This window comes from Balaenoptera musculus, chromosome 13 (assembly GCF_009873245.2).
Source record: "Balaenoptera musculus isolate JJ_BM4_2016_0621 chromosome 13, mBalMus1.pri.v3, whole genome shotgun sequence".
Classification (NCBI taxonomy): Eukaryota; Metazoa; Chordata; class Mammalia; order Artiodactyla; family Balaenopteridae; genus Balaenoptera; species Balaenoptera musculus.
In genome coordinates this window covers 25,553,526-25,569,088 of record NC_045797.1, presented here as the reverse complement: position 1 = coordinate 25,569,088, position 15,563 = coordinate 25,553,526, and the positions used below count along the sequence as shown (strand labels likewise).

General features: G+C 42.4%; 2 protein-coding genes across 2 annotated transcripts in view; one reads left to right on the top strand and one right to left on the bottom strand.

Annotated features, from left to right (window-relative positions):
* Positions 1-8,161: 8,161 nt before the first annotated feature.
* On the top strand, positions 8,162-10,288 carry NAT8 (N-acetyltransferase 8 (putative)). Its single transcript, XM_036872410.1, is given in 4 exon segments — positions 8,162-8,576; positions 8,578-8,889; positions 8,891-8,910; positions 8,912-10,288. Coding segments are annotated over 4 exon segments (702 nt in total). The 5' UTR covers positions 8,162-8,426; the 3' UTR covers positions 9,132-10,288.
* Positions 10,289-10,353: 65 nt separating this feature from the next.
* The window catches only part of LOC118905691 (Alstrom syndrome protein 1-like), a 104,822-nt gene continuing 99,612 nt past the window's right edge, over positions 10,354-15,563 (bottom strand). Inside the window, exons 7-8 of the mRNA XM_036872409.1 lie at positions 11,594-11,693; positions 10,354-10,800 (exon numbers count right to left, since the gene is read on the bottom strand). Coding sequence (XP_036728304.1) covers positions 10,669-10,800; positions 11,594-11,693 — 232 coding nt within the window. The 3' untranslated portion in view covers positions 10,354-10,668. The remainder of the gene's footprint in view (positions 10,801-11,593; positions 11,694-15,563) is intronic.

Sequence of the window (15,563 nt, the reverse complement as noted above, 5' to 3'; positions counted from 1 at the left end):
GCTGATACCATCTCCCTTTTGCTAAATTTGTTAAAAGGTTAAGTTAGGTTAGATTAGAACCATTTCTGTAGAGCTGAATCATTGTTCTAGGATTTCTGAACATCCTGCCAAGGACCTATTAGTCCAGTTTCTCTCCCCTTGAAATAATTTGCTGTTATTTCCTCTCATTCGTCTCTTTTAAGTGATGAGTTCTCAGTGGGAGACCAGGGCATTGACCTGAGGCTAGGTTACTGGGAGCCCCGATGAGAGATCAGGGGAGATGGTGTTCTTTCCAGGACATTTTCCTTCTCTTTCTGAGGCTTCTGAAACTCTATGAGTCTTGATTGTCTACCTTCCATTTCATTGGCCCATTTCTGGACTGAGCTGGTCTATTAGGCAAGTGTTCCTCATAAATGCAAGCATGGGATTTCATTGACATGCTGCTCTCAAATCCCACTACTCTGGGAATAACAGTGATTCTAAAAATATAATTACCTATTATAATCAGGCTCCTATAGGCAATAGAAAAATAAAATAATTTATCCAGTTACTTGTAACTGTTTAATTAACTGTAATAAGTTAACAGTTACTTGCTAAGCAACTAATAAATTAACAGTGATGTAAGTGCTTAATGAGAAGTACAAAGGCTTCAAAGAGGGAGCAGATACAAGATCCATCTGGTTGAGAGGGGTCAGAAGTCTTGATGGAGAAGGTAGCACTAAACTGGATCTTGAAGAAAGAACAGAGCCTTAGTCACGTATTGGAATTTGGTCAAGTATGGTCTGACCGCTGGTGATAGGGGCATAATGAGGCCTGGAGGCGAATCTTGCATCCCAGCAAACAGAGCTGGTTCTCCTGGAATACAGTGCTTTACACTATTTAATAATTCACTTGTCAGACAGCTGCCTGTTGGGGTCAGCACGTGGTACTGAAAAAGCAAAATGTTCAGGCCTTCAAGTCAGAGCTGCCAAGGCTTGGGTCCCACCCTGCCATGTTCTATGGGGTTGTGGGTAGGATATCTCAGGCTTGTGGGCTTCAGTTTCCCATTTGTAAAATGGAAACAATATCAACCTTAGCTCTTAGGTTGCTGCCAATATCAAAGAGTACAGCATAGGAAAAGTGCTTTCTCACAGTGCCAGGCATCTAATATCTCAGTGAATAACAGCTGTCTCTCCTTCCCTGTACGTACCTGCATAGTGCTGAGGCAGATAGTAAAACCAAATAAGACTCACTGCTGGTGGGAACGTAAAACTCTGGACAACAGTTTGGCAGTTCCTCAAAATGTTAAAATAGAGTTACCCTATGACCCGGCAATTCCACTCCTAGGTATATACCAAAGGAATTGAAAACAGGTGTTGAAACAACCACTTGTACAGAATGTTCATAGCAGCACTATTCACAATAGCCGAAAGGTGGAAACAGTTCAAGTGTCCATCAATGGATGACTGGATGAACAAATGTGGTCTATCCATATCATGCAACATTATTCAGCCATGAAAAGCAATGAAGTACTGATACATGCTAGGACATTGGTGAACTTTGAGAACAAAAGTGAAAGAGGCTGAACGTAAAAGTTCACATATTGCGTGTTTCCATTTAAATGAAGCATCAAGAATAGGTAAATCCATAGAGACAGAAAGCAGGTTAGTTGTTGCCAGGGGCTTGGGAGCGGTGGAAATAGGGAGTGACTACCTACTGACTAACAGGTGTCCTTTTGGGGAAAAGAAAATGCTTTGGAACTAGATAGAGGTGGTAGTTACACAACATTGTGAATGTACTAAATGCCACTGAATTGTACACATTTAAATGGTTAATTAAAAAAAAATAGAATAAAATAACACACCTGCCTTACCTTTAGGAGTTCACAATCTTAGCTGGGTCTCTTTAGACTCTTAAGAGTTGGCTGAGGGAACTTCCCTGGTGGTCCAGTGGTTAAGAATCCACCTTCCAATGCAGGGGACATGGGCTCAATCCCTGGTCAGGGAACTAAGATCCCACATGCCGTGGGGCAACTAAGTCTGTGCCACAACTACTGAGCCTGTGCACCACAGCTGGAGAGAAGCTGGTGCGCTGCAACAAAAGATCCCACATGCCGCAACTAAAACCCAATGCAGCCAAAAATAAATAAATATTTAAAAAAAAAAAAAAGAGTTGGCTGAGGCACATTTGCAGCAACATGGATGGACCTAGAGATTTTCATGCTAAGTGAAGTCAGAAAGAGAAAGACAAACACCGTATGATATCACTTATATGTGGAATCTAAAATATGACACAAATGAACTCATCTACAAAACAGAAACAGACGCACAGACATAGAGAACGGACTTGTGGTTGCTAAGGGGGAGGGGGCGTGGGGGAGGGATGGATTGGGAGTTTGGGATGGGCAGATGCAAACTATTATATATAGGATGGATAAACAACAAGGTCCTAATGTATAGCACAGGGAACTATATACAATATTCTGTGATAAACCATAATGGAAAAAAATCTGGAAAAGAATGTACATATATGTATAACTGAATCACTTTGCTGCACAGCAGAAATTAACACATTGTAAATCAACTATGTTTCGATAAAATAAATAAAAAAAAAAAAGAAGTTGGCTGAGGCAGAGACAGGTAGATTCCCAAGCCTCAGTTTCTTTTTTTTTTTTTTTTTCTTAACATCTTTATTGGAGTATAATTGCTTTACAATGGTGTGTTAGTTTCTGCTTTATAACAAAGTGAATCAGTTATACATATACATATGTTCCCATATCTCTTCCCTCTTGCATCTCCCTCCCTCCCGCCCTCCCCATCCCACCCCTCTAGGTGGTCACAAAGCACCGAGCTGATCTCCCTGTGCTACGCGGCTGCTTCCCACTAGCTATCTATTTTACATTTGGTAGTGTATATATGTCCATGACACTCTCTCACCCTGTCACATCTCACCCCTCCTCCTCCCCATATCCTCAAGTCCATTCTCTAGTAGGTCTGTGTCTTTATTCCCGTCTTGCCACTAGGTTCTTCATGACCTTTTCTTTTTTTCCTTAGATTCCATATATATGTGTTAGCATGCTGTATTTGTTTTTCTCTTTCTGACTTACTTCACTCTGTAAGACAGACTCTAACTCCATCCACCTCATTACAAATACCTCCATTTCATTTCTTTTTATGGCTGAGTAATATTCCATTGTATATATGTGCCACATCTTCTTTATCCATTCATCCGATGATGGACACTTAGGTTGCTTCCATGTCCTGGCTATTGTAAATAGAGCTGCAATGAACATTTTGGTACATGAGTCTTTTTGAATTATGGTTTTCTCAGGGTATATGCCTAGTAGTGGGATTGCTGGGTCGTATGGTAGTTCTATTTTTAGTTTTTTAAGGAACCTCCATACTGTTCTCCATAGTGGCTGTATCAATTTATATTCCCACCAACAGTGCAAGAGTGTTCCCTTTTCTCCACACCCTCTCCAGCATTTATTGTTTCTAGATTTTTTGATGATGGCCATTCTGACCGGTGTGAGATGATACCTCATTGTAGTTTTGATTTGCATTTCTCTAATGATTAATGATGTTGAGCATTCTTTCATGTGTCTGTTGGCAATCTGTATATCTTCTTTGGAGAAATGTCTATTTAGGTCTTCTGCCCATTTTTGGATTGGGTTGTTTGTTTTTTTGTTATTGAGCTGCATGAGCTGCTTGTAAATCTTGGAGATTAATCCTTTGTCAGTTGCTTCATTTGCAAATATTTTCTCCCATTCTGAGGGTTGTCTTTTGGTCTTGTTTATGGTTTCCTTTGCTGTGCAAAAGCTTTTAAGTTTCATTAGGTCCCATTTATTTGTGTTTTTATTTCCATTTCTCTAGGAGCTGGGTCAAAAAGGATCTTGCTGTGATTTATGTCGTAGAGTGTTCTGCCTATGTTTTCCTCTAAGAGTTTGATAGTGTCTGGCCTTACATTTAGGTCTTTAATCCATTTTGAGTTTATTTTTGTGTATGGTGTTAGGGAGTGTTCTAATTTCATACTTTTACATGTACCTGTCCAGTTTTCCCAGCACCACTTATTGAAGAGGCTGTCTTTTCTCCACTGTATATTCTTGCCTCCTTTATCAAAGATAAGGTGACCATATGTGCGTGGTTTATCTCTGGGCTTTCTATCCTGTTCCATTGATCTATGTTTCTGTTTTTGTGCCAGTACCAAACTGTCTTGATTACTGTAGCTTTGTAGTATAGTCTGAAGTCAGGGAGCCTGATTCCTCCAGCTCCATTTTTCGTTCTCAAGATTGCTTTGGCTATTCGGGGTCTTTTGTGTTTTCATACAAATTGTGAAATTTTTTTGTTCTAGTTCTGTGAAAAATGCCAGTGGTAGTTTGATAGGGATTGCATTGAATCTGTAGATTGCTTTGGGTAGTAGAGTCATTTTCACAATGTTGATTCTTCCAATCCAAGAACATGGTCTATCTCTCCATCTATTTGTATCATCTTTAATTTCTTTCATCAGTGTCTTATAATTTTCTGCATACAGGTCTTTTGTCTCTTTAGGTAGGTTTATTCCTAGATATTTTATTCTTTTTGTTGCAATGGTAAACGGGAGTGTTTTCTTAAATTCACTTTCAGATTTTTCATCATTAGTGTATAGGAATGCAAGAGATTTCTGTGCATTAATTTTGTATCCTGCTACTTTACCAAATTCATTGATTAGCTCTAGTAGTTTTCTGGTAGCATCTTTAGGATTCTCTATGTATAGTATCATGTCATCTGCAAACAGTGACAGCTTTACTTCTTCTTTTCTGATTTGGGTTCCTTTTATTTCTTTTTCTTCTCTGATTGCTGTGGCTAAAACTTCCAAAACTACGTTGACTAATAGTGGTGAGAGTGGGCAACCTTGTCTTGTTCCTGATCTTAGTGGAAATGGTTTCAGTTTTTCACCATTGAGGACAATGTTGGCTGTGGGTTTGTCATATATAGCCTTTATTATGTTGAGGAAAGTTCCCTCTATGCCTACTTTCTGCAGGGCTTTTATCATAAATGGGTGTTGAATTTTGTCGAAAGCTTTCTCTGCATCTATTGAGATGATCATATGGTTTTTCTCCTTCAGTTTGTTAATATGGTGTATCACATTGATTGATTTGCGTATGTTGAAGAATCCTTGCATTCCTGGAATAAACCCCACTTGATCATGGTGTATGATCCTTTTAATGTGCTGTTGGATTCTGTTTGCTAGTATTTTGTTGAGGATTTTTGCATCTATGTCCGTCAGTGATACTGGCCTGTAGTTTTCTTTCTTTGTGACATCTTTGTCTGGTTTTGGTATCAGGGTGATGGTGGCCTCGTAGAATGAGTTGGGGAGTGTTCCTCCCTCTGCAATATTTTGGAAGAGTTTGAGAAGGATAGGTGTTAGCTCTTCTCTAAATGTTTGATAGAATTCGCCTGTGAAGCCATCTGGTCCTGGGCTTTTGTTTGTTGGAAGGTTTTTAATCACAGTTTCAATTTCAGTGCTTGTGATTGGTCTGTTCATATTTTCTATTTCTTCCTGGTTCAGTCTCGGCAGTTTGTGCATTTCTAAGAATCTGTCCATTTCTTCCAGGTTGTCCATTTTATTGGCATAGAGTTGCTTGTAGTAATCTCTCATGATCTTTTGTATGTCTGCAGTGTCAGTTGTTACTTCTCCTTTTACATTTGTAATTCTATTGATTTGACTCGTTTCCCTTTTTTCTTGATGAGTCTGGCTAATGGTTTATCAATTTTGTTTATCTTCTCAAAGAACCAGCTTTTAGTTTTTTTGATCTTTGCTGTTGTTTCCTTCATTTCTTTTTCATTTATTTCTGATCTGATCTTTATTTCTTTCCTTCTGTTAGCTTTGGGATTTTTTTGTTCTTCGTTCTCTAATTGCTTTAGGTGCAAGGTTAGGTTGTTTATTCGAGATGTTTCCTGTTTCTTGATGTAGGCCAAACCTCAGTTTCATCATCTGCATGCAGGGCCAAGAGTCTGGAATGTGCTGAGACTTCCAGACTTCATTTCTTACACAGAGAATTACCCATAATTCCTCTATCCAGAGACAAATGCTGCCAATGTTTGGTGTAACCATTCAGACTTTTCTCTCTGCATGCTTGTGTGTATAAATTATTTTTGTTATATTTTTCCAAAAATGAATGAAAACATACTGTTTTATAACCTTTATAGCTTGGTGCTATATTTTGACAATTATTTTTCATGTCAATAAATCCTCCTCATTATTCATGGCTATGAGGAAGGTTGAAAAGCCTGAATGTAAACCAAGGCCATTGGGTGTTGAGGAAGCCACAGAAGCCGGTGAGAATACAGGAAAGAGAGGGCAGGGACAGATCAAGGACCTCTGGCCCCTCAGCTTGACTATTAGGTTTCTGACTGATTATTATTAGATAGACTCATTAGGGATACTCAGCTGTATTTTGGAGCCTTCTATTCGCTTTTGATTCTTAGTTCAAGTTTTGCTTAACATTTAAAAAAATATTAAAATGTACTGAAAACAATGTAACATACCCATGGCTCACCACCCTGCCTTCATGTTAGTTAAACCCTTGTGGCCTTTTTGCGTGCCAAAGATCTGGAGCCTCAGCAGCCTGCATCACCAGCCCTGGATTCCAGCTGCCAGGATGGCACCTTTGGGGTGGTTATGATCTTTCTCTCCAAGTCTGGTCTCTCTCCAGCGTCTTCCTAGATGCTCTTGCCAGAAATCTGGCTGTCATCGCTGACAACTTCTTCATCCTCAGATCATCAACTCCTGCCATTTCTGCCCCCAAGGTGCACCTCCAAGTGGGCCAGGTCACACCCATGGCCCAACTCTGGTCTAAGTCACTGCTTTCTCTCGTAGGACCCCTGCTAGCCTAGATGGCTCCTTTGTGAACATAGAACAAGGCACCCCCTTCACAAAGACACAACCTATTGGAAACACAGTTCAGTGAGCAGTGACACCTTTGAGCAAATAAGAAAGAGGTGCCTTTTCTTTGGTCAGACGCAGCTCTGTGCCAGGGCTCATGGATTTTAGTTCCCACTAGCCTTCTTGGACGAGGTGCTCTTTTACAGTGAGCAGCCTGCATATCTGTATCTGGAGGCCCTTCTTTTGCCTGGACTGCTGTGCTAGCCTCTGGGGGCAGGGGGATATATGCTTCCATTCCTGGCTCTTCCAATCCATTTTCCACATGTAGCCAGAGTAATAGACACACACCACACACACACACACACACACACACACACACACCCCACCTCTGGTTATGTTACTCCCCAGCTAAAAGCATAGCAATGGCCTCCTGGTGTTCTTGGAATAGAGTCCAAACTTCTTAACCTAGATGATAGGCCCTGCATGGCCAGGTCCCTGCTGCCCTCATCCGGCTGTGAAGCACCTTGTATGCTGAGCCAGGGGACTTGGACTCTGGTCTGTGATGACAGAGCACAGGGTGAGGGGCAAATTCCCCAGGGTCATAGCAGCTGTGTGGAGGGGCTGAGGGTGGACATCAGAGAGCACCAAGGTGCTTGGTGGACTGCCATGGTATGGGGTGTAGGCCGTCTACAAGGGCAAGGACTCCTGAGCTGTTCCAGACCCTGCGTACCCACTCCAGGCTAATTCCCCAGTGATCAGAGAATGGACTCCCTGCTCCATCATAGCCCAGCTACTTGAGCCTGGGATTTATGATTAACAAATATCCAGGAGCTGGCCAATGAGGTGCCATCCAGGACCTGGTCCCTGGAAGTGGAGAATGCCCTTGCAGTCTCTCCTGGATGCCAGTTGGAGGCTGAGGGCAGAGGCTGCCCTGGACACTCAAGGCTCTTGTGATAGCGGGTGAGAGGCCATGGGTGGAAGGACAGTGTTCTTAGGTGTGGCCTGGAGCTCTGGACCCTCCTCTGGCTCTCAAGGCTGGTCTATTTTTGGTGTTTGTTTGGCTCTTATGCCACCTCAACAGCCTGAAAATTTGCAAGCAAGTGGGAAGAAGCCTTTGTTGAAACCTGTACTTGGAAACACAGGACTACTGCAGTGTATGGTCCCTGGGAGAGGGACACACACTTGGCTGCTGCATGGTGCCACCCCAACGTATGGAGAAGCTGAGAGAGCCAGGGAAAGGGGAAAGAGGGGGAGGGGAGGGGACTTATAACCAGAGATTTGTATGTGTTATTTTATTAAATCCTCTACACAACTTCAGAAGGCAGGCTCTTAGAGAAGATTATGTAACATGCCCAAGGTCATGCATGGAGACAGGATCAAATGCAGACCTTTCTGACTCTACACCTTCTCCCAGTGGTTGTGGCCTATTTCCTCTTGGGTAGAAGCAGAAAGACACATCCTTGAGCAGGGTCATCCCCGGTTCTGGTGGGTGGGAGGATAAGCCACTCACATGGCCTCTTCTCTCTCCCCCAGGGCTGCCAGGAAGTCACACAGGGACTCCTACCTCTCTCTTGAACTTTGAGATCCAGACACAGAAGTCTTCCATGGCTCCTTATCAAATCCACAAATACCAGGAAAATTATTGCAAATGGGTCGTGGGCTTGTTCTCCAAGGTGATGACCGAGCACCTTCCCACCACCTTCCACCTCATCCTAAAGCTGCCCCGAACCCTTGTGCTCTTGCTTGCGGGGGCCCCTTGCCCTATTCCTGGTCTCTGGCTCCTGGGTCCTGGCCTTCGTGGCCAGCCCCCCCCTCCTTGCTGCCCTGAGGTTTCTTGCCAAATACCCCTGGATCCAGTTTGAGATCATGTCTTTGCACACAGACATGTCTGACATCACCAAATCCTACTTCAGTGAGAGTGGCTTCTGCTTCTGGGTGGTTGAGTCTGAGGGGCAGGTGGTGGGCATGGTGGGAGCGCTGCCCGTTAAGAAGCCCGCCCTGTGGAATGAGCAGTTGCAGCTGCTTCACCTACGTGTGGCCCTGGAGCACCGTGGTCAGGGGATAAGTAAAAGCCCTGGTCAGGACTGTCCGAGTCTGCGTGGGACCAGGGCTACAGCGAAGTGGTCCTCAGCACCAGCACACTGCAGTACTCTGCCCTGGCCCTTTAAAAGCGCCTCGGCTTCTGGAAGATGGGCTAGTTTTTCTTCTCCACAAGCTATAGGCTAGTTGCTGTCCCTGCAATTCAATTTACCTACCGTCTCCCCTCTGCTCAGGTCTCTCAGGCACTGGAGCAAGGAGGGGGCCTATGATCCGTTTCGTTGTGGATTAGTTAGGAGGGATCGGCTCTGCTGCAGTAACAAGCAAACCCTGAAGTCTCACTGTGACGGCACAGTAAAAGCTTACTGCTTGTTCACATTGGAACCCAATGGCCTGGGTGGTGGGGGGGCTCTGCTCCATTCAGTTTTTGGGGTTGCTACTGTTTCATTTATCTAGTGCCACGAGAATGTTGCATAAAAAACCACCACAAAATAATGATAAACATTTTTTTAGCTCATGAGTCTGTGGGTCGGCAGCTTGGGCTGAGCTCGGCTGGGCTGCCCCTTAGATCTCCAGGTGTCATGCTCTGCCTCTTCAGTGAGAGGAAATGCAAAGTCATGTGGAAAGGGCGTGGAGAAGGAGTGTGAGAAGAATCCACGTAAGGAGGATCAGGGCCAATGATGCCATCAATCTGCTATGGCCCCCAAGGTCTCTGCTGAAGGGGAAGAAGGCAGCCAGGGACAGAGTGTGGGATTTGACATGGACTAGACCTAGAAGTGGCACAACCCACATCCCACTGGCCAGGGCCAGGTCATGATTTAAATCAAGCTTCTGTTGCCTCTTGAGTTGTGTCTACTAAAGGCTAATGGCTCCAAAGGAAGCTGGAATGAGGCTAGGAGGTAGCTCTGGACCCAAGGCACCTGTGTCTGCTGAGAGTCTCTGGGCCCACCTGATGGCTACCCTAACCAGACACTGTCTGACACCAAGTCAACAAAAGGGCTCTCACCGTGTTATGCTGCATTTCTTTTCCTTGATTGGTGCTTTTAGATTGAAGTTCCCCACACACCTCAGGGAGACACTGCATAGCTCCCTGCACCTCTACAGATGGGAAATAAATAACCCTCTGCTGCTTGCTTTACTATGAGTCAATCAGAAGTCATTTTGTATAAAAACACATACAAAAAGGGACTTACTCTTGCCTAGAATTAAGATAATACCATTGTAACAAACATCCCTGTGGGCAAGGCCACTGTGGAGAAAGTATTGCTCTAACCTAATCTAGTCATCATTCTACCCAAGACTCTTTAGAAGGTTACTACTTCTAAATTACACATGGACAACAAGATAAGTTTTATTAAACCAGACTCATAAAAGTAAGGATTGTGCTCCTCCAGGCTGATAAAAAATAATTCCAAGGCTCTGAGGAAAATACTCTTATGTCAGTCAGTTCCAAGGAACTTTTCTCCCCAAGAGTTGATTGGTCACTTTCTGTGGAAGAAAAGAAGGGCAGGAAAGAAGTTAGATACTCTTGCCCCTAGAGGCAGACAGCCACTCCTCACCCCAGACATGCTGCTGAAGAGACCAGTGTTGTTCTCCCCAAATCTTCTTTATCTTTCCCAGCTACAGAAGCTATGGTAATTATACAAAAAATACTTCCTGAAGTGTTTAGGGAAGATGATCTGTAGTCTATTATAGTCTATACAGAAATATAATATTAATATAATCCTAATAGACTAATCCATCCATCAGTTCACAAACACACAAGCACAATAAGAGGCCTGGCCTTGTGATGCTGACACACCAGACAGGTCATGTAGTGCCTGGGGCGTCCCCACTTGAGGGAGCCCAGCCTGAGCTGCGGTATGCGCTCCAGAAGCAGCTCTCCAATCCCACATCGGTCTGGTATGAACTCGTCTCTTGGTTTCTGACTTTCAGAGTCCTCTGGGGGTGAAGTGAGGGGGTTGGGAAAGAAATGAGAACACTGGAGGATCTGGACCTTCAGGCATCGTAGCCCATCTGCTTTCTCAAGGAATTAATTGGTAGCAAGTCCCCTGGCCTGTGAGGTTCTGGGACTTGCAGTACCACTGATTCTACTGGGGCTGTGGGCAGGAAATGGTAGTGGCTTCAAGGCTCTGAGTACCCAAACTGCCAACTTGTATGCTACACTTGGACATTTTCCAATTTATTTAAAAAGTTCTAGTGGTATATGATTCACCCATAAGGGGCATAAAACCATCATTTGGGACTCTGGATGAAAACTCATCAGTTCTGAAAGATGTGGGCATTTCCAGCATGGCATCTAAACTGACACCCAAGTATGAAATTTGGTTTCATTCCAAATGTATGCCTGGAAGGTGCCTTATTTATTTATTTATTAAACAATTTTAAAACATTAAAACAATTTGTTTTTTGGCCGTGCCGTGCGGCATGTGGGATCTTAGTTCTCTGGCCAGGGATCAAACCTGTGCCCCCTGCAGTGGAAGCATTGAGTCTTAACCACTGGACCACCACAGAAGTCCCTGGAAGATGCCTTTTTTAGATTTGCCTTTCTAGATTTTCAGATTTGAAGTCTAGTTACAGGTGCTTTTATCTTGTAAATTTTAGTAGTGGTACAATGCATTATGAGCTTAAGTTCACTCTCCAAATGTGGTTAATTCAAACAGGTCAGATGTGTTTTTCTCAATTTCTCTTTCCCCTGATAAATCTCATCAATCCTGCTCTAGGACTGACTGACCTTTTTATATAGCTGGGCTCGCAGCCGGTATGACTTATATTCCGATCTCCTCTTTTCCTCTTCTCTCTTTTTCTGTACTTCTGGAAGCTGTTCATAAACCCTTAGAAATGGCACCGATGGAAAGACAGAAAGCAGTGAGGTCACCTGACCACAGAGGCACACGATCACTCCTCCCCACATCTCCGTAAGCTCTACTGCTCTCCAGGCACTCAGTCCCTCAGACAGGCTGTGGGCCTGTTGTGTGCCCAGCTTCCTGTTAGACACTTGGACACACAGAACCCTGGCCTGGAGTGCTCATGATCTGAAAAGGGATACAGATAAAAACATAACAAAATCCTGCTAATAGTGGTTACTTATGGGAAAGAAGTGGAATAAGGGGTGGAGATGAACTTCTTTTCACTCTATATGGAAAAATGTATGGTTTCAATATAAGATAATGACTTTGTATTACTACCATATTTTTAAGCATGAAAAATAATGCAAAAGAAAATAATCATCATATCTACAAAATGCTACATAGAGTTATAGGAAAAGAAACAAAACTTATTCTGATTGAAGGAGGTCAAGGAAGACCAGAGAGGAGACTAAGCTTGAGGTAGGTCTTGAAGAATAGTTAGGAGCAGAAAGGGGAGGTGGGGAGAAGGGAGTGTTGGTAAGAATGGAGTCAAGGCTTCACGGAGAGAGTGTAGGGGAACAGGAGGGAAGCAGATGGGGTGAAGGTCTCGTAGCCATGTGACAACCTTGGGCTCTGTCCTATCGGGGACTGGATGCCACTGATTTTAAGTAGGGAGGAACATGATCAAACATGCATTTGATAAATACACTCTAACTGGAAATAATGTAAATCTCCAACAAAAAAAGAACAGTTAAACAAATTATGGGCTATAATAAAATTATTACAAAGCATAAAATGTTTCAAATAATAGTTTTTATGCTATGGGAAAATGTTCACAATACAATGTTAAGCAAAATAAAGCAGGCTACAAACCTGTATATATATATAGTATGATAAACAATCTGGGGAGAAAGAAGTGTGTTAACACAGGTCTCTGCAAAATCCCCATAGAAACAGGACTAGGGTTAGTTATGTTTAGATGGAAGAATTATGAGTGACATTTGTTTTCTTCTTTCTAATTTTTTCTATATTTTCCGAAGTTTTCTATAATCTGAAAAAAAAATCATTGCTAATGATGTAGAGGCTCTGTGGGAAAGAGATTAGAGAAGATAAAGAGCAGAAGTGGGAGAAGAGCAGTCCTCCAAGAGCAGAGGCCAAGCCCGCAGCAAGGCAGCGAGGAGAATGGGCTGCAGAGCAATCGTGAAGGCGAGTCTCCGGGACGCACTAGCCGGCTGCATGTGCAGTGCGGGGTCACGGAGCTGGAGGCAATAGCTCCCCAGCTTTTCTAGCGGGTGAGTGGGTGGCCCAGGTAAGTGTGGGAGAGGAAAATGGGTAGTTCCACTTTGGACACAGTGAGGATAATCACTAACTGAAAACACAAAAGTGGAGGTCAGGAAAGAGACCAAAGAAGAACAAACATATATTTTAAAAAGTCACTGTTGATGAAAACCACACTGAGATAGCACATCAAATCTGTTAGAATGGCTATTATCAAAAAAATAAGAGATAACAAATGCTGGTGAGGAGGCGGAGAATGTGCTCTGTTGGGGGGAATGTAAACTGGTGCAGCCATTATGGAAAACAGTGTGGAGGTTCCTCAAAACATTAAAAATAGAACTGCTGTATGATCCAGCAATCCCACTGAAGGAGATGAAATCATGATCTCAAAAAGATATCTGCACCCCCACGTTCATTGCAGCACTATTTACAATAGTGAAGACATGGAAACAACATACGTGTCCATCGACGGATGAATGGATAAAGAAAATGTGATATATATATCTACATATAATGGAATACATACAATGGAAAATGTGATATATATACATATAATGGAATCACCATAAAAAAAGAAGAAAATCCTGCCATTTGCAACAACATGTATGGACCGTGAAGGCAATGTGCTAAATGAAATAAGTCAGACAGAGAAAGACAAAACTGTATGATCTCACTTATACATGGAATCTAAAAACATCAAACTCATAGAAACAGAGAACAGAATGGTGGTTGCCAGGAGCTGAGGGATGGGGGAGTGGAGAGATGCTGGTCAAAGAGTATAAACTTGCAGTTTTAGGATGAATAAGCTCTGGGGAGCGAATACGCAGCACAGTGACTGTAGTTAACAACACTGCATTGTATACTTGAAAGTTGCTATGACAGTAGAGCTTTAATGTTCTCACTATAACAACAACAAGAAAAATAAAATGGTAATTATGTGAGGTGAAGGATGTGCTAACTAACTTTATTGTGGTAAACATTTTGCAATACAAATGTATGTCAAATCATCACATTACATAGCTTAAACTTATACAATGTTAAATGTCAATTATATCACAGTAAAGCTGGAAAAAAAGTCACAGTTAGAGAAGGGATAACAAAGGCCATTGGAAAAAAGACGAGTTATCCCAAGGAGAACATGTGATGTGAAGAGAAAATCTGCTTGGGCCAGGAAATGTTGTATTCTAGGGCTGGAAAGCTGGGAGTCAGGCTAATCAGAGTAGCCAGAAATTGCATTTTGTAAATGGATCCTTGAAAGCAATTACTACATACTATTGGAACTGTCTGTCTGTTCATGGTCTGGAGTCAACTATCTTTCATTTGTAGTACCTAGTCCAGTGCCTGGCACATACCCAAATATATGCATTAATAAGTTAGTGAAAACACTTCTATTAAAGGACACATTGGAAGAAACGCTTCAAGTTAAGAGAGTCAGGTTCTCTCTTCTCCAAATCTTTTCTCTTACCAGAAACGTTTAAACATCTTTGGTAGAGGTAGGTGATGGGAAAAGATGATGAGTAACACAGAGATCCAGAGCTCCAAGTCCTCCACATGATACAGTTGAAGGAGTGCTGGGTGGGGAGCCTGCTGCCGGACTCTAACCCCAGCTCTGGCCCTGACTTGCTGGCAACCTCTCTCTGGGTTACAGTTTCCTAAAAGTTAAAGGTAGACTAGATGATCTTTAAGATCCCATTCAACTCTATGATTCTCACATGGAAGTAGATGGCTTCTTTGAAAGGGGGCCATATCAGAAATAAAATGGAACAGAAGTACTCTAATGAAAATGTATCAATTTAAAACCTGTCTCTTCCTAGAAGATGGGTATTTAATCCACCCCTACAACTATACTTATATTTTAAAGCACAGATACCTTTCAGAAGATGCCCTACCTCTTGCAGGCGAGCTTCATAGTCCCATATAGCAAGGACTCCTCTTGCTGAGGTTAGAGTGCTATTAGCTGCCACACAATGAACACTATGTAACTGCCATTAATTAAATTTTGTGACATTCAGAATGAAGCAATAATTCTCAACGTTTTTGGACTTTCGACACCTTTATACTCCTAAAAATTGAGGGCAATTTTGGTGCATGTGGATTTTATCTATTGATACTTACTGTATTAGAAATTAAAACATTTAAAAAGAATTTAAAAAATACTTATTTCACAACCTAAGTGTCCATCAACAGATGAATGGATAAAGAAGGTGTGGTATGTATATACAATGGAATACTACTCAGCCATAAAAAGAATGAAATTCTGCCATTTGCAACAACATGGATGGACCTAGAAGGTATTATGCTTAGTGAAACAAGTCAGACAGAGAAAGACAAATACTGTATTACATCACTGATGTGTGGAGTCCAGAAAATAAAACAAATGAATGCATATAACAAACCAGAAACAGACTCACAGATACAGAGAACAAACCACTGGTTACTAGTGGGGAGAAGGAAGGAGGGAGGGGCAAAATAGGGGTATAGGATTAGGAGATACAAACTATGTATAAAATAAATAAGCAACAAGGATATATATTGTATAGCACAGGGAAATATAGCCATTAGTTTGTAATAATTTTA